Source organism: Calonectris borealis, chromosome 21 (genome assembly GCF_964195595.1).
Source record: "Calonectris borealis chromosome 21, bCalBor7.hap1.2, whole genome shotgun sequence".
NCBI lineage: Eukaryota > Metazoa > Chordata > Aves > Procellariiformes > Procellariidae > Calonectris > Calonectris borealis.
The window spans coordinates 1,059,333-1,080,164 of record NC_134332.1 but is presented as its reverse complement, the minus strand read 5'-3'; the positions used below and the strand labels follow the sequence as shown (position 1 = coordinate 1,080,164).

The window sequence follows — 20,832 nt, the reverse complement described above, 5'->3', positions numbered from 1 at the left end:
GACTTCACGAGCCATAAAACTCTACAGTGGGCTTCTCCCTGCATCCCGTGTGTATCCAAAACTCTCTAAAGCATTTTCCAGAGCACCTTCTGTCTCACACTTGGTTGCCAGTGCAGTGAACCTGCTCCTCTCTCCCAGTGAGACGTTGATGTATAGCAGAAAGTGAACCAAGGCGACTTGGCCAGCTGGAGGGGTTGTCTGGGGTGTTGTAATGCAGGATTTGTATTCACACCCCCAGGACACATTCAGCTCAGCTGGCTTTTATGCTGCTAAAGCAGTGCAAGCTGATGCTGGGCAAGATAGTCTTAAAACGCACACGTACCGTGTTTCTGCCCAGCGTGGTCAGAGATTTTCACCTGTATCAGCAGATCCACCTGTGAACTTGCTTTCAGCCCAGGAGAAAAGAGGCATCTGGGCGTTGAGCAGGCACTGAGCGGGCTCACCCCTTTCCGTAAGACAAGGCCCTTGACGGCTATTTGTAATGGTAGCCAAAATGAGGGGGCACAGAAATCTTTGCTTGGAGGCTGTGTCAGTCTTGACCTGCATCAACCTGTCTCACCAAGATGTGATGGTGAGTGGGGATCACTGGCAGGTTTGCATGCGGGAGCACCTTGCTGGTGCTGTTCGGAGCTCCAAGACCGACCTCCAAACGAACCAGAAACGACCAGGGAGTTGTCCCAGGTGGAACAAGTACATGGACCAAGATTCAAAGGAGAAGGAGACCAAGCCTACCACTGGAAAATCCAAGGTACATTGTCCGTCACCCTTCATGTATCCTTTTCTTTGACCTGTTTTGATATCCTTTGGGGTTTTCTAACCTTGCCCCTCACCCCCCTCAAAAAAAGGCAAGCAAAAAATAACTGCTTGAGAATTAGGAAATTTGTAGGGAATTTGTTACTTGGGAAAAACAAAACCCAAAGACATGGAATGACGATCGGTCTGGCAATTGGATAAACTCTCTTGGCTAGTAGTCAAGCGTGAAGATAAGCCATAATAAGAAATACAACTATCAGAATATCATAGTAAGAATGGCTGTAGCTTTGCAGTAGATTTGATGTAAAAGTGATTTCAGTAAACAATAAGATCTAGATGTCCTCACATCCTAACCAGATAGGAGTTATGATTTCTTTGAAAATGTAAAAATGTAAAGTGGATAACGTATGGCAAAAGGCATAGAAGACTGGAGGACAGTGCTCCTTGGCATGCCGGCGTCTCCCAGCACTAAGTTGTCCTTTTTGCTATACCCAGTTAAAAGGATGAGATTGCAAATGGAAACATAAGAGGCTTAAGCTAATCCTGCCTTATTTCTTGATTCTCTAATTGCTGCCTTAACAGGACACAACTACTTTAGCCTTAGTAATAAAGGAAACGGTAGCTCAGAATTCAGGCTCTGCTGGAGGTATCCCATAGTTTCCTCTAATTTCTGATGAATCTAGCAAAGCTGATTTAACTCACCATCTCTGATCTGATCTTCAACAATTTGCCTTCCTTGAAGTTTTATTCACCCCGAGATCCCGTGTGCGGGAGCACAGTGAGGAGCGGGGAGCCCAGCCCCGGTGTGTTGTAAAGCCCCCATGCTGTGTGTGTATGGGCGTGCGTGGTGGCCACGCGCCCCCTTGGACGTGTGGGTGAACAGCACATCTTGACCCACGCCATGCAATCGTCGCGACGGAGGGGTTGAGAGGCACCCAAAGAATCGCCGTCAAAGGTATTGGCAGAAAGTGATTTTAATAGGGATTGATAAAGGTGCGACTTAACAGAGTTCGATGGCAAGGTTCACGCTATTACTACACGGATGAAACATAAAGAAAAATCATCTTATGTCTAAGGGTTTATATCTAAGGGATTATATGTGTTTAGCAGCAGTCTCGCGTTCATTCACAGTTTTAGCAGCACCTAATCATTAACTTAATATTTACGACGTAAGTTTTGGTGAGTCTACTACAATCACGACTTAATTACAGATTATACTTACTATTAGTTCACACACAGGCAGAAATATTTTTATACATAAATGTACAAAAGGTACCTGTAAAAATTTCCCTCGAGTTTGGTGAAGAAATACATAAAATGTTTTCAGGTAAGGACCTGGAAAACCTCTGTCAGGAGTTGCCCAATCTTGTGAGAATTTAACAGCAGGATTTCTTGGCTCGGTTCTCACTGAAGGAGATATAGGATGATCTTAAATCACCGACCTGGGATGCTGGAAATCCAGGAGCGGTTATTAGTTCTCTTAGAGACTTCCTGCAGTTTGGGAGAGGTTGCCTAATCCTTCCGCCCCCGTTCCCCGGGCACGGGAGAGGGACAGCACCTCGACAGATGAGCGGCTGCAGGGACCCGCTTTACTAAACCTCCAGTTTAGCTCTGGGCTGCTAAAACTGAAAGGTCATACCAAGCACTGGAAGGATCTTGCCCACGAGTGCTTTGCTCCCACATATATCTGAGCCCACATGGGCAACTGCTCTTCCTTCTCACACCTCTGGGCCACCAAGCTCCAGGGGACCACCTCTGGCTGCTCTTCTTCAGAGGCCTTACCTGTATGCACTCTGCTCTCAGGATGAACTTGGAGATTATGGCCGGCACGTTCTCCTGGCAGTAGATTTTGTGGACAACATTCTGCAGGAGAAGCTCCAGGGGAGTCACCATCTGCAGGATGATCCCATGGCCCAGGAAAGCCTGTTCAAAGATGAGGAAAACCAGCCCTGGCCCCACCTGCAGAGCCACAGAGCACCCTCAGGGTACAGTCCATGGTGGTCCAGCCCTCTGGTACAGCAACTCCCACAGCTTGAGACCTCCTTGAGATGTCTCCTAGGCTGTGCTCAAGTTCCCCTTTACTCTGTCTTTCATCAGATAATAGGCACAAAGTCAAGCTACGCCTCAGGGCCATGAGTCACAGACCTTGCCAACCGTTAATGCTCCCCAGGCCAGGGGAAATCCAGCAGCGCCACGCAGCCCGTACTGGCCTGGGACATTCACAGCTGTGTCAGGGCTGATGGCTTTGCTGTGGGCCCATGGGAATTCACGAGGGTTTACAGCGCTCTACTGGTCCCAAAAAGTTTAAAATCTAATCTTCTAGGAAATGCTTCCAAATTTTCACTTGGTCTTGTTGTTCATCACTGACTTACCTTCAGGTCATCAACAGCCGTGTTGGGTTGTTGACACCAGTCCTGGGCTCCGATCTCAGTAGCAGCGATTGCAATACAACACGGAGGTAATACAACATCCCTGCTCCTGCTCTGGCTTTCTCCTCTGCAGCTACAGGAGTCACATTAGGTTTTAGCTGAAATCAGGTTCATCCTTTTATCTTGCATGACATGAAGTACTTGTTCTCTGCTCTTCAACGTGCATCCAGAGACACAGATGCATGGTCATAACACTTGGTTCTTCGAAGCAGTGCAGATATTTTGGGTTTTTTTGGCTACTTTATTTACTAGTCCTTTTATGTTTCGTTGGGTACAAACTCTTTGTGAGGTTATTTTAATGTCTTTTTTCTCTTTGTTCATTGATATCAGTGCTAAATAGCACGGATTTAAGTATTGAACAGAGATACAATCAACATCCACTTTGTGATAATTCCCTAATTACACCGAGATCTATCCCTTATCAAAGTTTTGTATCATGACTTGTTTTGCTATTGTTCTGAATTTGTAATATGGGAGTAGGTCAGATGCCTTCAAAAACGTACTAGAACAAAGTTACTAGTTTTAGGCAAGCTTACCATTTCATCAAACCCCCCTCCAACCAAAAATGAAAGTGAGAACATCTAGTTCCCATTGATTCATGTATAGAGGCATTATTTCTATTTTCCTTTGATTATCAATTTGTGTCAAGTATTTTATTATCTCATTCAGGGCTGACCTTGGGCTACAAGATGCACTGTTCTGATTTTTTGGAAGTGGAGAGGGGAGAGAAGTGTGGTTAACAAACATGTTTCCAAAACAAAAACCAAACCCAAGAAAGGAAGAAAATAAGAAAATGAGCAAACTTTTAATTGCAGAAGGAGCTCTTGACATTCGTATGAATTTATTTCTTTAGCGTAAATATAAACGACAAATCTTTGTGCTTTCCAGAAAGTTGTCTGAAAAACCCTCAGTTTTTTGGATCACACAGATCAACATCCTCAAAATGTTTCTTGAATGCTCTCTATGCCTTTCCCAGGCATGTTCGCCATGGACTTCTGCATTGTAAAGTGCTGTGACGATGTGGTGTGAAGGTCCCTTGGGGTTGTCACCTGTGTTTGCTCAGGTACTAGCTAGTTACTTTTTTTAAGTCGTTTTGTGGGCACAGCAGTCCTTGCGAACCCTCCCTTTCCTCCGTGCTGCCCAGCTGTGGGGCAGCCCCAGTGCCAGTGTCTGGTTCTGGCCCGTGTGTCTGATGCACTCGGTAGGAAAGGCTACGCTGGGCAGGATGGGCAAGGACTGACTTAGCCTTTCGGGTGACAAAGCCCTTCAGCTCGGGGTGCTGGTGGTCACCAGCGTGGGACATACCTGCCTGGCTGAAACCATCAAATCCATCAAGGAGATGTGCTTTCCGAAGACGGTTGTGGTGTGTTGAACCAGCAGCCGGGAGCAATGCTCGTTGGGCTCCGGCTCCGGCCGCCACTTGGCCTGGAGGGGTAGAGAAGGATCGGCTCAGTCCAAGAGATGGAGAGTACAGACTGAGGGGAGGCGTCAGCAAGATGGTGAAGACCATCTAGAGATGAGGACAGATGAGGGAGTGCAGCTAAAACCCTCAGAGACACAGAAAAGAGACTGGACCTGAAGAGGGGGGGATGCGGCAGAGGGGATGAGGTGGGACTGATGCTTTGAGGCAGAAAGGGGACCTGGTTTGAAAGACTTCGACCCCCTCATGGCTAAGAGGGGAGCTAGGGTCTTGCCAACCAGATGTGCTTCATAAAATGCCACAGCTTGGACCTTGTGTATCTCAGATCAGATCTGCCCAGAATAGCTGGTCTGTGGAGAAAGCCAGGCGAGCCCTGGCGGCTGCGTTCTTGGGGTTTTCCTGCTATTGGGGAACAATTTGCCGTGGGCGAGTGCGGACTTGGGTGCGAGCTGCCTGTACTTAATAGCAGTATTGCAATAGCACAGCGTGGCTGCCGTGCAGCCCAGCACGTCGATCCGAGCACGGCAGAGATGCTCGCAGGTACATGGCACAGCAAGAGGCAACCGAGTGAGCGGAGGAAGGGGCCTCAGCACAGACATGGGGCTAGTCCTTAACTAGTGTATAGGAATAATATAATCATATAATCATAGAATCATAGAATCATACAGGTTGGAAAAGACCTCTAAGATCATCGTGTCCAACCATCAACCCAACACCACCATGCCCTCTACACCATGTCCCTAAGGGCCTCATCTACACGTCTTTTAAATACTTCCAGGGATGGTGACTCCACCACTTCCCTGGGCAGCCTGTTCCAAGGCCTGATCACTCTTTCAGTAAAGAAATTTCTCCTGGTGTCCAGTCTAAACCTTCCTTGGCGCAACTTGAGGCCATTTCCTCTCGTCCTATCGCTGTTACTTGGGAGAAGAGACCAACACCCACCTCGCTACAACCTCCTTTCAGGTAGTTGTAGAGCGCGATGAGGTCTCCCCTCAGCCTCCTCTTCTCCAGACTGAACACCCCAGTTCCCTCAGCCGCTCCCCATCAGACTTGTGCTCCAGGCCCTTCACCAGCTTCGTTGCCCTTCTCTGGACACGCTCCAGCACCTCCATGTCCTTCTTGTAGTGAGGGGCCCAAAACTGAACACAGGATTCGAGGTGCGGCCTCACCAGTGCCGAGTACAGGGGCACGATCACCTCCCTACTCCTGCTGGCCACACTAGTTCTGATACAGGCCAGGATGCCGTTGGCCTTCTTGGCCACCTGGGCACACTGCTGGCTCATGTTCAGCTGTCGACCAGCACCCCCAGGTCCTTTTCCTCCGGGCAGCTTTCCAGCCACTCTTCCCCAAGCCTGTAGCGTTGCCTGGGGTTGTTGTGGCCGAAGTGCAGGACCCGGCACTTGGCCTTGTTGAACCTCATACATTGGCCTCAGCCCATCGACCCAGCCTGTCCAGGTCCCTCTGCAGAGCCTTCCCACCCTCCAGCAGATCAACACTCCTGCCCAGCTTGGTGTCATCTGCAAACTGACTGAGGGAGCACTCAATCCCCTCGTCCAGATTGTTGATAAAGATATTGAACAGGACCGGCCCCAGCACTGAGCCCTGGGGAACACCGCTCGTGACCGGCCGCCAACTGGATTTAACTCCGTTGACCACAACTCTCTGGGCTCAGAAAATTCAGAGTTCATTTTAAGCTCAAAGAAGTCTATGCATGTTAACTTCTGCAGCCACCCAAGCTGGGACTCCAAGTCCTTCCTTTGGTCCTGTAATAACTGCAAGGAATAAAGGATTTTTGTGTTTGTGCTCCTAGACTAGATTTCACATATCTTAAAACCCTTAAACCCCACCAGCCTGCCCACAATATGTCACTTTTTGAGAGGTTTTAACTGCTTTATTACTCAAATACACCAGCTTTCTACCAGCTTGGCAAGTAGCACAGACTGGCCCCAGTACTGACCTGTGTTCAGTGGCTTGCACTGAAAAGCAGACACGCAATAAATATTACTATCCCATCCATCTCCCAAATTCTCCCTGCTTCTCACATCTCTGCCCACTCCCAGAGCCGCATCTCCTGTGTCTCATACACCTTCTTCATTTCTTTTAATAATCCTTCATTTCTTTCTAACCCACTCACCTTAGTCGTGATTTAGTCAGCAGGTAGGCGCTGCCTTTGGAGAGAAGCGCGCTTTAGATGAAGGGTTATTTTTGTCACTGATTTTTACAATAGAAGTGTTCTGCTCAGTGGCAAGCATATAAAAATCTCCCAAGGTCCAAAATCCCAAGGGATTGCCAATTTTCAAAACTGCTGCTGCCTCCCACCGCTCTCCCAGAGGAGCCTCCACCCGCGGCTGCCCCCAGCTCCCTCCGAGGACCACGGCCGCGGTCCCTTCTCTTTAGTGCCAGAGAACGGTTCCCCTTCTCCAGCCTCATTTCCACTGAGAGGTGATGGAGGCAACAGCCGTTTTGTTCTCCGTGGCACATTTGTCAGCATGTGGTGGTGATTATGAAGATTAACAGCAAAATAACCGCGTGTTTCCATTTCGGTGATCGATAGTTGAAAAGCCTCCTGATGCTAAGTGCCGCAATTCTTAGAGAATCTTTTTTTAAATTACATCAGTTACAAGTCCAAGCAAATTAGCAGATTCCTTTTAAGTACCCAGAACATCTGCTCTCTAATCAAGAAGCCCACGATCCGTGTTTGGGGGATATGTGCCGTACTCTCGGTATACGGCGCAGGGATGTATTTCTAGGTCTGAGCTCTGCCAGCAGCAGCGATGATGCTGGGCGCAGGCAGGGCCTGGTTAATTGGGAGGAGATGTCCCTAAACGGGTTAACTGGGAGGAGATGTCCCTGAACTGGACTATAGGAGAGGACCCAGGTGTGGACATGCCCCACAGAGGGACCGGGCTCCCTACCTGGATGTGCGCATCGAGCAAGCGCTCTGTCTGCCCGCAGAACACCCACTCTTCGGTGGCATCTCCACTGCCCACGTTGGACCGACCCCTTCGCAGTGGTACCGGCGCAGCAGCATCCCGTTCACCTCGCAGGATGGCCAGGTCCAGACCCTTGCAAAATCTGGCACTGCGGAGGAAAAAAAGGATTCAGTTAAAAGTGGCACCTCCACGGCTGATGCTGGTGCTGAGGGTCACCTCGTCCTGAACCACGGCTCAGAGATCGTCTTTATGGGCGATATCCGTGGGGCACAGACTCTCTGGCGGCACTTGCCAGCCTTCAGGCTGCTGAAGAAGGACAACAGCTTCTGACGTTCACAGAACAGAGTTTGCTTAAATCAGTTTTATTTCAGTTGGGTGTTTTGCATTTTTTTTCCATTTTAGGGAAGAAGAATGGCTGGCGGCTCTGAAGCCTTCTTTCACTACTCTTGAAACTCTTCAAATAAGTAAATGACTGCATCAATGGATGCTCCTCAAGTTTCAATGAGCTAAAAAGAGATGCTTTTAGTTATAGATGTGCAGAGAGTAAAAGCCATCTCTACCTCTCAAGTTCAAGTCATTCTGTTACAATACTGTGGTATCGTGTTGCTTTAAGAATATATCTGCACTCTTTCCAGTGAAATGAATTTTGGCTTTTATATTTACCCAATTGTCAGAAAATGTAGCTTCTACTACATTGGAAAGCTTTTGCCGTCATTACTTTTTTTTCTAATTTGCAAACAAGCACAGAAGATAGCACTTCCTTATCATTCAGCCTTGTACAGTCACGTGGGAGGTGAAGTAATAGGAGAAATTATGTTTCTCTTTCAGTCAATGGATATCAGAGGGGGCAGGAGGAGACCTTCGCTGTGATTTCCGATTGAAAAAATCTGGTGCTTTGGGTGGGATGATCTCATAAAATTTTAAAGAGGGCTTCATCTGCCCCCATGCAGACATAGAATCATAGAATCATAGAATCATTTAGGTTGGAAGACCCTTAAGATCATCAAGTCCAACCATTAACCTAACACTGCCAAGTCCACCACTAAACCATGTCCCTAAACACCACGTCTACACGTCTTTTAAATACTTCCAGGGATGGTGACTCCACCACTTCCCTGGGCAGCCTGTTCCAAGGCCTGACCACTCTTTCAGTAAAGAAATTTCTCCTAATGTCCAATCTAAACCTCCCTCGGCGCAGCTTGAAACCATTTCCTCTTGTCCTATCGCTGGTTACTTGGGAGAAGAGACCGACCCCCACCTCGCTACAACCTCCTTTCAGGTAGTTGTAGAGCGCGATGAGGTCTCCCCTCAGCCTCCTCTTCTCCAGGCTGAACACCCCCAGTTCCCTCAGCCGCTCCCCATCAGACTTGTGCTCCAGGCCCTTCACCAGCTTCGTCTAGCACCAGGTTGGGCTCTGTGGCTCTCCCACCCGGCTGCTGGTCCCCTGCAAGCCCGGTGCCAGAGGAGCTGCCCATCTGAGCTCTCCAAAACACCTCTCCGTCAAAGTGACCTGCACAGCATAGATGGCTTCTACATCTGTTTGAATCAACCTGACCCATTTGGGCTGCACTGGGAGCAGGGCAGCTGTCTGCAGTTTCGTTCTTTGAATGACTACGGATAACAATGACTCTGAATACAGCTGTTTCAGATGACACAATGCATCTTGGCAAGCGTTTGCATATATCCAGAATATTCATTCTCATTTTGTGATGAAACACATCATTGCTTATTACTTGGAACCAAATTTTCATTTGAATGCAGCTCCTGAGTGAGTATATATGGGAAAAGAAATACAGTATTAATCTTTTTTCTGAAAATAACACACAAAAAAAAGGAATTGCTGTTTGGTGAGAGCTATAAATTGTTTATCTCATCCCATAAAGCTGGAATGTTTCTTTCATTTTGGCAAAAATAGTCTGTTTAGTAGAAAGACTGACTTTTGCTGCTAATCAATCCCAATCAGAGAAAGTTGAACATCTCAGGAAAATAACTAAGAAGCAAAGGCCAAAGCAAAACTCAAGTAAGTCTGTTTGCTGGTTTCAGCCACATCTAGAATCGGTGATTTAAACTAAGTGCAGCCAGATCAAGTAATTGTTCATGTGAACTTGAAGTAACATACTCCTCCTACACAGTCAACGCAAATCACATCTATACGGTAGGTGTATGCGAAGAGCTTTCCTGGATTTAACCAAAAGTTCCCTTCAAGCCTTAAAAGGAGAAAAAATTGCCATTGAGAAACTTTTCTGTCATGCTAATGTGACAGATTTAAGCACTGACGTGGTATAAGCTATCACTATAGAGTACAGAATCATTCCTGCAACCCAATAGCTCCTCAGGATCCATCTCTGCTGGTGCAATGGATGACTCAGAGTTAAAAATCTTTTATACCCTGCTTGCTGAATGCAGGAGTTGTAGGACTACCAAAATCAAGAAGGGTGGTTATTTAACTTGGCTAAAGTCCCAGGAAAGGGACTATGCCTATGCCCTAACATAGGAAAGGGCACTGGAACATTCTGCCCCAACATGGACAACCCAGGAGGAAAATTAGGGTGCTGCATGAAATAGGGGAGCAGGATGGAGGGTGGGTTATTATAAAGACCACTTTTCCCTAATGAAGTAGCTTTTAATGAGGACACACAGGGCACTGTCATTTCTGTGGATGCTTTCTGCAGTTTTGGGGGATGGTCACCTTTTTCAGCGTATGAATGCGGGTGCATTTTCCATCTTCTTGAAACTGCCAGCCATGAAACGGGCATTCGATGCAATTGCCCACCATGTGCCCGCCAGCAGCGAGTTCAGCCCCGAGTTCCCTTCAGTAAGTGTCGACCACCAGGCTTGGCCATCCTGGGTGTGAAACGCAGCGAGCTGTTGTGCTGCAGAAATGCGAGGTTATGAGGTTGTAAAACCAACACCCGCATGTGAGGGGGGTCGGGAGAGACAGATTGCTCGGCCCCTGCTGAACAGGCAGCACCCACCAGTGCTTTTACCCAACGTTGCAGGCATCTGCCTGTGCAAAGACATGCAGAAAAACCCTGCTAAAAATTAATCCTGGAGGTTTTCTTTCCTTTCTAGCGGAAGAGCAGTGGCAGGACAGAAGTAGGGTTGCTCTGGAGAAGTTCTTTAACCACGAGGTGGCACCAGGCAGCTGCCAGAGCCGGGGCCGGTGCTGCTGCCCCGGGCTGCGGGCAGGAGAGAGCGGCCGGGCAGCTGCCTGCCAGGCAGGCTGCAGGCAGGAGGCATTTGCTGCCTGCAAAAAAGGCCGTGCAAAATTGGGATGGCCGCTGCTGCAGCAAACGCCCAGGGTGTGGTGGCCGTCAGCTCGCTCCCCAGGTTTAAAAGACCTCCCCGAGCAGGCACCCGGCCCCTCGCACCCCGCGTGTCACAGGCAGCACGCTGGCACCCCGCAGAGCCGGGCAGCTGCCCGGGGTCCCAAGGGGCTGCTGAAGCGCAGAAAAGTCCGTGCGGAAGGGCTTTGCCTTGCCCCAGGCAGGGGGAGCATCATTTCTCCTGGTCGTCTCTAAACCCTCATGGCTTTGACCCTCAGCCCTGGTTTTTGAGCTCCCCGAGCCTGTTTCACTGCAAGATAAAAAGTGCCTTCACAAAAATGTTTAAAGATATAGGACGCTTCCCTTGCTAAGGGAGAGATACACAGAGAAAAGCAATAGCTGCATTTAAAGAGAACTCTGTTCCCGTCCTTTTGCCTGAGAGGTGTAGAGAAGAGCGCACGGGCTCACACATTTCAGGAATTTCTGGTAACGGTAGCTGGAAGAAGAAGCCCTTCATCTGTTTGCTCTTGAACTCCAAGAGCCATCCACGCTGCAGCTCAGCAGCAAATCCCTTCCTCGGGCAGGGACAGCCGGGTGCTGCGAGCCAGAGCACTGCCACCTCCTCGGCAAAAGGGAGTTTTCTGGTGAAGCGAAGGGAAGCCCCTGACTCTGCTCTGCTCCACGCGGGGAGTGGAGAGTCGGTGCTGGAGTAGCCACGGCACTCGGACTTGCTTTTCTCCATCGCTGGGCCTGATTCCTTGTGCTCCCTGAAGCATTGGGAGGTTTGCCCTGCTGGGATCTGTCCCTGCTCCGTTCTGGGATCGCCCTTGTCCTCCCCACCCCCGGGGTAGCATCACGTTAGCTGAGCAAGAAACTGTTAAAATGGAGTCACAGACAGTACCTGGTCTATAACCGTCGGTCTGTTCATGGCACTGCTGTGCAAGGCAACATCCATGGCTGATGGCACGTCACAGCATTATCTGAATAAATGCTCTTCCTGGAGGGACTGAATAGGTGCCAGGTGCTTTCCTGGCCCGGCACTGGAAAGCTGGTGGGTGCTGCGGCACTGCAGACCTGCCAGCACCCTCATCCCTGCCAGCAGCTCAGAGGAGACGGGCTGCTCATCGGTGACCTGGCCTGAAAGCAAAGCTAGACCTGTTCCAGTGTCCCCTCAAGTCATCTCCCGGTTGGAAGGGGACACAGTTGGTCTGGGAGCTCAGAAGTACTTGGGGGCTGGTCGTACAGATGCGGTCACTGAATTAAAGGCCAGGGTGCTCCAAGGTCCTCTCTTCCATACTGTGCTTCAGGTTATGCACATATGTATTCAGATTTCATCAGCTTGTGAAATCTGATTGTTATAGCGGTTGCTGTAACTTAAAGCTCAACAGGTGAGATAAGACCAAACTACACTTTGGGAGCCAGGTTCTGTCTGTATTTGCCCAGCCAGCCACAATGATGACAAGCGACACAGTGTGAGCTATCCCACCCAAAACCACTTTCCTTGGTTGGTTTGTGGTCTGGGTAAAGAAAAGGAAACCCTGCAAACTTTCCCAGCCTTCAAGCCTAGGAAGGATTATTTCTGATATCTGGCAGAAATGAGTTGTTGTACTCCAGTGCCCGGAGATCCCCCCTTACCCAGGGCGCCTGGCTCTCAGGTTGTCCCTGCAGTCCTTCTGGAAGGCTCTCACACATCTGCTGGCAGCAGCCGCAGGGGAGCGGAGGCACTCGAGGTGCACGTCCTTCCCCCTGCCCCAGGTAACAGGGATTCATTCTGAAGCACCAGCAGCTTCCTCCCTCTCCAACCTGCCTCTCCATCTGACCTGAGGTTCAGGCAACACAGAGCAGCAGCGTTGGACGAGTCAGAGCAGAGCACTTGGAGCCCAGGGGGCCCCAGCCACGTGCCCCAAGGAGCAGCCCTGCAGCCTGGTGCTTTGCACACTGGTTTTACCACAAGAAGGTCCCACCTTCATACATGCAGTCTGGAGCTCTTCTGCCTTGAAAATCTGAAGCAGTGTCCATGGCCAGACCCTTGCTGGGCTGTCCGAAAAGCTCACCCAGGACTCCTGAGCCTTTGCAGAACCAGAGTTGAAGCTGATCTTTCTTTGCTCCAGCTTATGCATCAAATCTGATGTCGCTTCACTTGGGAGGACAGTACCCTGGCCTAAGATATACCGAAAAACTCTGTTGCAGGTGAATAGTTATGGAGCATTAACAGCTACATACTGATGTTTTCCTATTAAATTAACTTATTTCTTTTATGGAAATCAAACGACAATTGTAGCAAGAATAGCACATGGGCCATAAAGAGCCCCAAGGCCACCGTGCAGTTCTGGGCACTTGGCTCAGGGGATGCGCTCTGGGGCTTTCCTGCGCAGGAGCCCTGCTGGGGTCTGAGCAGCTTCCCTGCAGCAAGCACCCAGACAGCAGTGCCGCGTGCTGCCCCGCAGATGGGAGCAGCTCTCACCCCACTTCCACAGTCTTTGGGGAGAATGAGGCTGTGACACCCTTGCCTGCCCGGGCAGGGATGCACACCGGCCAGGATCCCGAGCCTCATCGCCCCCGTTGCCCGGGCGGGGGTCGGGTGCGCCCGTCGGGGGTGCGGCGGCTGGCACCCACCGAGCAGGGCGAGGCTGCGGACGGCGCCGGGGGGCAGCTGCGCGGAGCGGCGCAGGCGGTACCAGCGCTGGGGTAGGGCGGCGGCGGGGCGGCGGGGCGGCGGGGCGGCGGGGCGGCGGGGCGGCGGGGCGGCGGGGCGGCGGGGCGGCGGGGCGGCGGGGCGGCGGGGCGGCGGGGCGGCGGGGCGGCGGGGCGGCGGGGCGGCGGGGCGGCGGGGCGGCGGGGCGGCGGGGCGGCGGGGCGGCGGGGCGGCGGGCAGCCTGCCTCCGGCTCAGCTCGGGGGCCGGCAAGTAGCCCACCTGCCTGGGGCCGCGCCGTAAGCGCCAGCGGCCGGGAGCAGCCCAGCAGCAGCAGGACGAAGAAGAAGAGGAGGAGGAGAAGGAGGAGGAGGAGGAGGAGGAGGAAGAAGAGCAGCAGCGCGCCGGCTCCGCCGCCACCAGCACCGCGCCGCACCACCCGTTCCCCACAGCGCGCCCGGTCCCGCTGCCGCCGCCCTTCATAGCGCGGCCGGCCCCGCCCGGGGAAGGGCTCCGTGGGTGGGGGGGACACGGGAGTCCCCACCCCGGGGACCCCCCTCGCATCCCCGGGTGCCTGCAGGCGGCTCCCCTCTGCTCGGCCCCGGGGAGGCTGCGACACAGCACCCGCGGCAGGGCTGAGCAGAGGGGGTCGGGGGGCGAGGAGAGGCTGAGGGAGAGGGGTTTGCTTCGTCTGGGGAAAGGGAGGCAAACTGGGGGTTGGGGGGTGTCCAACTGCAGCTTGCTGCCAGCTCGGGGTTACGGAGCGGGGGGAACCAGGCTCTTCTCCAAGACACACAGCGAAGAGGCAACGAGCACAAGCTGCAGCAAAGGGAACTCCACTTGCACATAAGGAAAAATAATGCTTCCTTGAAAGAGTGGTCTTAAATCCAGTAGATATGTTAATTAGATCAATAAATACCCCAGCATCCTCCTGAGCTGCTACCCCGTGCTTAGAAAGAAGAAACCTGGTGTTGGGGCTGGCTTTGACATCGGGCACCTGAGAGGACCCTGACAGGTCTCTCAGAGTTCAAGAGCAGCTCAGAGAGGTGCCAGCACAGAAAACACGGGTAACAAGAGACTTGGATCCCCTCTGTGCAGAGAAGATAAATCAGGGCAAAGCCCTGGGCTGGGCTGGGCTATTTAAGCATGCCAGCTGGCTGGAAAAGTGAGGCAGAGGAGTAATGCTTGATTTAGTCCGAAGAATTGCACAGGTTCACGAGGTAACTGTAGAAAAGCCACCTGTCATGTAGATATAGTCAGAGATTTCTAGGAGAAGCAGCAACCCAAAATACCCGCCCTAGTACTGAGCAATTGAAAAGGGAAAAGTACACAGAAATGGAGCATCTGGCTGAAGCAAAAGGAGCAACTAAAAGGGTGAATTCAAACACGGTGAATTGCTCGAAGACCTCACATGAAAGGTTCAGGTAAATATATACATAGGACCTATTGGAAACCTGTTCTAGGAGAAGAATGCCGGTGTAGTTACGCAGGAGACTGAACCCAACAGTTGGAAGTAAACAGACATCCCTCAGAGAGGGACAGGCTGCCAGTCCTGGGGAAAGGGAAGACCGCAGCAGTTCTGGCAAGTGAAGGATCAAGTCAAAATAAGGCAGGTCAAAGAGGGATTTTCAAGAGCCACTTACTAAGAGCATAAAAGCACATAATAAATACATCCATTGCACAAAACCAGAGACTTGATGGGTGGTTTGGGGACCAGCAGACCAATGAGTCTCAGTACTGTGCTGGGCAAATCCATTAGACACGGCAGTGAAGGGGTTGAGAGACACAGGAGTGAACGTGCTTTGTTGGGGAAGAGTCAGCACCCCGTCTGCACAGAGAAGTCTCATCTCACAAATAGATCTGAGGAGTCAGCAAAGAGGTGAACAAGTTCATACTTTGTTCACTTGGCTTTTCAAGACACTTCTTCTAAGGTATATTGGTCCTTAAATAATCCTGAAGTAGCAGGGAAGATCTACTCTGCTTTTGTAATTGGAGAGAAGACAGGAACCAAGGAAAAGGAATAGATGCTCAGCTGTTACAACAGAGAGTAGTATGCATTTATTTCCGCAGAACCTGGGAAATGGGATAAACAGATGTCTAAATCATCTGATTAAGATGATTCTAAATTATTCACTATGCTAAAATGTAAAGTTGACTGTGAACTACTGCAAAAGAAGCCTTACAAATCTCTCGGTGACTGGCAGGCAAACAGCAGTGTCTGCCAGTGAGATGTAATGCGCGTGGCGAAGACCCACAGGAGAGGGTTAGCTGTTAATTGGCACTCAGAAAGAGATCTGAGCGTTACTTGACTTGGTCTGTTAAATACATCTGCTCACTGGTCTACGCTGCTCAAAAGACAAATGCAATGTTAGGAATAATTAGTATTAATGCTTTTGTAGGCATGATGATCTAAGCATATAAAAGAAGCAAGGTCCGTAGAGGACAATAATATTTTCTATTAGATGAGCTGATACAGCTGGAAAAAAGTTGACAAGCTTTCAGGCATAACAGCCCTCCTTCAAAAATAATTAGGAGTGTAATTGGGAACAGAGCAAAAAAACATTTGCACATTGGTCTACTGCAAGGTGCATGTAATGGTGGCCACCTCACCTTGCATGGAGTAAACCTAGAGGAGATACAGAGAAAGGAGGAGAGTGATCAGAAGCAGGGAGTGGCATGAACAGAGTAGACTTGAAGTCTTGAGAATCAGAAGGTGTTTTTACCCATGCATTACTAGTCACTGAACTAGATCGGGCTTTGTCTCAATCTAGCACTTTCCTTTTAAACTCATATTTGACCCTTTTTCCAAGTTTGAAGGAATTTATGAGTGGGCAGAACTGGGTCACACGAGAAGGAAATCAGAAGATGAAAGGACAAATGGGAGACATGGAGAGCCCCAGGGTGTTGCTGCATAAACCCAGCAGCAATAGCTACCTCCACGGGGAGGAAGGGCTCAGTCCAAGAACTGCTTGGTCAGAACCTTTATGAAGATTCACCCCAGTTGCTCTGCTCTTTTTCCCCAGATATCTTAAACATCTTTCTTCCAAGACATCTTACAGGTGCAAACAGGAGGGCCAGGGCACCCACAGCATCCCTGGTGGGACACACAGGGGTGGTTCCCTGATGAAGCATTCACCACCACTGATGAAGCATCGAGAGTTATTCAGGGCATGTCTGGTGTGGCACTGTGGGAACCTCTGCTTCCCCGGGCATGGGTTGGGGCAGGGAACAGAAGTGAAACAGCCTTTGATGTATGAAGGTTGCCCAGAAGCCCTGGGTGTTAGAGGTGGAGTGCAAGAGGCAGTTACAGATGGGTATCATGGGCCCAGGACAGGGCGCTGGCAGTTCCTGAGTGGGGTGATGGCAGGAGCACCCGGCAGCTTGTTGAGTGATGCAGAACCTCCACACACAGGGCGTGTGGCTCTACCTTGTGTCCTCCTGCTTTCTGGGGTGCCTGGCTGAAGGGTGCTGGGGATGGGCAGCATTGGGATGAAGCACGCCCCATGCGAGAAGGGAAAATCAAGTCCAATGCAGAGATTTCCTTCTCGTTCTTAACTTCTCAGGCAAAGCTGGGCAATGACCTGCAGAGGACCATCCCAAGGCAGCTAGGAAACAGAAAACGAGGAAGTTAGGACATTTAAGTTCAAGAAGCACTAAATGTTTCTGTAAATTATGTAAACCGAATGTAATTAAGCATTGGTGAGGTAACTGTGGCTTCTGTGGGCTATTGTCTCTGTATTTATTTTTAGGATATACTGAGAGTCTTTTGACTGGTACATAGCAACCTTAGCTATACTAAAGCATTTGTTTGGGGTTCGAAGTGCCTATGGTTACAAATGCTGAATGCCTTTCACGATGCACAAAACCTCAATTTCAAACGTTTCTGAGTTTGCTCACCTAAGGCTGAAAAGCTTCACTCCCCAGGTTTGACACATACAGGAGCAGTGGTCATGGTAGAGAGGATTCATCGGCTTCAAGAGGTTGACAACATGAAGATTAACTATATAGAAAAACAAGTAAAGGAGAAACGTGGTGTTTAGCAAATACTAGAAATCCTTAAACTGGCTGGGACTTTCTAGCACATCTCTGCATTAGGTCAGGGCTGAGACTTGACATGGCAACTGAAATGGGAAGTAAAGGGCAATTCACAGGATTGCAGGAGTAGGATGAAGCCTTGGAGAAGTTGTTGGCCACAGAGGCTTTCAATGACGTTTTTCACCAGATAACCCTACCTGTGTCTTTCCAGGAAGGCCACCTTGAGACTGTGTGTTTTGCCTTCCAGATGCACTGACCTACAAGTACATTAAAGATACCTTCAGGGAAGGACATGAGGTAAAAACAGTGTTTTCTTCAGAATGAGTGCTTTTTAAGCCTTGTCTCATCATGTTTTTATTTGTTTTTAGGCTGGTTTCATAATAAAACTTATGCAATTGATCTTTTTATCTGTCCTCAGCAACAAGGTTTTGATCTTCTAGCAAATACGAATCACACATGACAGGAGGGCACAGATCTCGAGGGGGCAGGTTTGCTGTCACATTCCTGTGCTCTGCATTTTGCGTTTGAGCCCTAACTCACCAATTATGTGTTCTGGTGCACGTTGGAGCACACCAGGCTCCACGCTCCAGCCTGCCAGCTCCTGGGGTGAGGTACGTCGAGTCCAGCAGAAAGTCTGGTGCCACTCAGCTCCTGCCCCTGCGTGCCGTATTGGCACCACTGGGCCAGCTCTGGCTTTGCCTGGCTCGCTCAGCAACCTCCAAAGCTACTCCCGAGGCCGTACGCCCCTCATTTATCATGTTTGTTGTCTTTGAAAGCCACATCTGGCAGGTTGGAAACCAGCCCTCTAATTTTTCTGTTCTCCCAAAGTTGGGAGCATTCCCATGGGCGCTGCACAGGCTGGGGAGCCCCTGAGCTAGTGAAACAGTTGCAGAGACATGAGGATTTCCCAGCAGCAGCATGAAGCACTGAGTACTGAGGTGTCCTAGACACCCTCACTACAGGGGGACAGATCCACGAGTGGCTGGGGCAGCGCAGAGCTGGGCCCCAGGATGCGAGGGGAGCTCTGAGCACTGCGATGGGCTCCTGGGAGGGGGACAGGAGGCTTGGGGATGCTCTGCTGAGGAGGTGTTTGCTGCCTCCTCCCAAAGGCAGGTTTCAGAGGTGGGAACTCTTGCATGTTTCTGCACCCATCGCTGTGAAAACAATGTCCTGTCTTTGAGGACACCTGTCTCTGGAAGGGTTACAAGTTCCAGAGTGCCTCATTTGTCACTGACACCCTTTTCCTTCCCTCTTTTCAGCTTCATCGCAGCCCAAAGAGGTTGGGCATGCCCGGAGGTCTCACTCTCCACTTGACAGGGCACCTCTGCCTACCAGCGAAGCCTGTAACCAGCTGGACTCTGCTGGGAGACACATCCACCTGGAGAAGATCATATGTCCCCTTTCCCAGGGAATTTGGCCCCTCCAGCGGGCCTCCAGCCTCTTCAAATGGTGGGACCATTCCTGCTTGAGCAAGGTGCTGCACAGGCACACCCCACCGCATCTTGCAATGAGCAGGGCTGCAGGTTATTGGTGCAACAGCAGACTCCGGTGTCCCAGTACTCCCAGAGAGTCCCTGGAGATAAAGGAGATGAAGTGAATCTGACAGCCCTGGATGTCAGCTCTACCTTGCGAAGCAAGGCAGCCACATCCCAACAAGCTTTACCACGGACACCCAAGCTGTTGGACTGAGCTCCAGCGTAGTGGGCGGTGCATGTTGGGGAGCACCCAGGGCTGCATGGGGGCTGATGTTTCCCAGCGTGCTCCATCTCCAGCCACTCTGCACTGGTGACTGCATCACTGCATTACCTGGGCCCAGGCTCCAGTGTCCTCCGAGGTAAAGATGTGCAGGAAGCCCCCAAGCAGTGACTGATCTCTCTGGGCTCCTTTCCAGCCTCTGCTATGCAGCAGTCCCAGGGGGCTGGAAGTCCCTGAGGACAAGTTGTCCCATCTCCTGGGGCACAATGTAAGGCAACCACCTCTTGGCTGGTTTTCCAGCAGAAAATGGGAATTTTGTCAAAATGAAAGTTTCCCTACAGAGCATTTCAAACATGTGAATGCTGGTTTTCCCTTAGAAAATTATTCCAGTGGAAATTCCCACCTATTCCTACTGCACATCTGACTGGGTGTTTCTGTGCATTCAGTTCCTTCTGATTTCACAGAAGCTGTTTCTGTGTTTCTCACCATCTTTGCCTCTGGCCATAGATGTTCCACGTTCCATCCTCTTACCAGTCACCTGAATATCTCCCTGCCCACTCAGGAACCTCTTGGTATCCAAAAGCTAGCCTAACTGCTTGCATCTTGTTTTAACTCCCCCCAGCCTTGTGAATGCCCAGCTGCCGTGGACGAAAGCAAAGCGCTGGTGGATGGTGGGAATGCTCCTGTGCATGGGTGATGCAGTGATGCAGTAACCTGACAGTGGAGGGGGGAGAGATACCTCAATTCTCATCAGTTGGCATAGGGTGCTGCTGCAGCTTCTTTCTGTGATGACAGGGACTCCAGAGGTGACACACACTGTGCTCGGGAGAGTGGCAAAGGCCCTCGGAGCCCTAGAGCTCGTGCCCAGTGGGGAGACCTGAGCAAACACAGATGCCCATAGCAGGCCAGCTTTGTGCTGCACCAGCGCTGTGCCGCCTGGTGACTCCACCAGCTGCATCTGAATTGCAGAGTTGGCTGGGCTGAGTCTCTCTTGGCTGAGAAAGCATTTAGGGAGAGCATAGACCTGCTTAGGGACTGCAGTACCATACCCTGATACTACAGGGTACCATCTGGAAAAGAGGTGGAGACAGGGCCAGAACGTACCACAGCAACAGCTCAGGCCAAACGGCTGCCCAGGCACTTTCACCTTGGTCTCCACCCCATTGCTGCCTGCAGCTCCCCCACACAGAAATAACGCCTTTGGGCACCTTACTCTCTGCAGACGCCAACCGTTGCCTGTCTGTCTGACTGGATGGCAGACTCTGTGACAAGGACGTCCTCCTGCTGCGTCCCAGCTGCTCACACAAATCACATCCCCCAGTGGCCTGACGGTGGGGAGCGCACTGCCCCAGCCTCCAGGCAGGTGGTGAGGAGCTGCAGGGGGTCCCTGCACCCCTTCCTTGTCCATCATGCCTGCCTGCTGCCCGCCACCACCCATTGCCCACCTCGACCTCACCTGGGGTTTAGTGCTGTTCTCTGTCCCCGTCCCAAGCCGATGGTCACGCAGCAGAGAGCCACCCACCAAGGGTGGGTTTCCTCTGCCTGCAGGGTACCCAGAGCATGGGACTCCCCCAGGAGGTGTCCAGATGCCCCAGCAATAGGAACAGGAGATGTGATGAAGGTGGGTAGGAGGCTCTGGCCATGGCATGGAGACTGTGCGAGGAGGGG

At 51.0% G+C, this 20,832-nt stretch overlaps 1 protein-coding gene across 1 annotated transcript; it reads right to left on the bottom strand.

The window, feature by feature from the left end:
• Positions 1–342: 342 nt before the first annotated feature.
• On the bottom strand, positions 343–18,928 carry LOC142091563 (cholesterol 7-desaturase nvd-like). Its single transcript, XM_075170998.1, is given in 16 exon segments — positions 343–411; positions 2,536–2,712; positions 4,488–4,607; positions 4,877–4,965; positions 4,968–5,001; positions 7,518–7,579; positions 7,582–7,683; positions 10,225–10,239; positions 10,242–10,367; positions 10,370–10,408; positions 13,418–13,484; positions 13,612–13,737; positions 13,739–14,125; positions 16,045–16,060; positions 17,332–17,434; positions 18,802–18,928. Coding segments are annotated over 16 exon segments (1,659 nt in total).
• Positions 18,929–20,832: the final 1,904 nt, after the last annotated feature.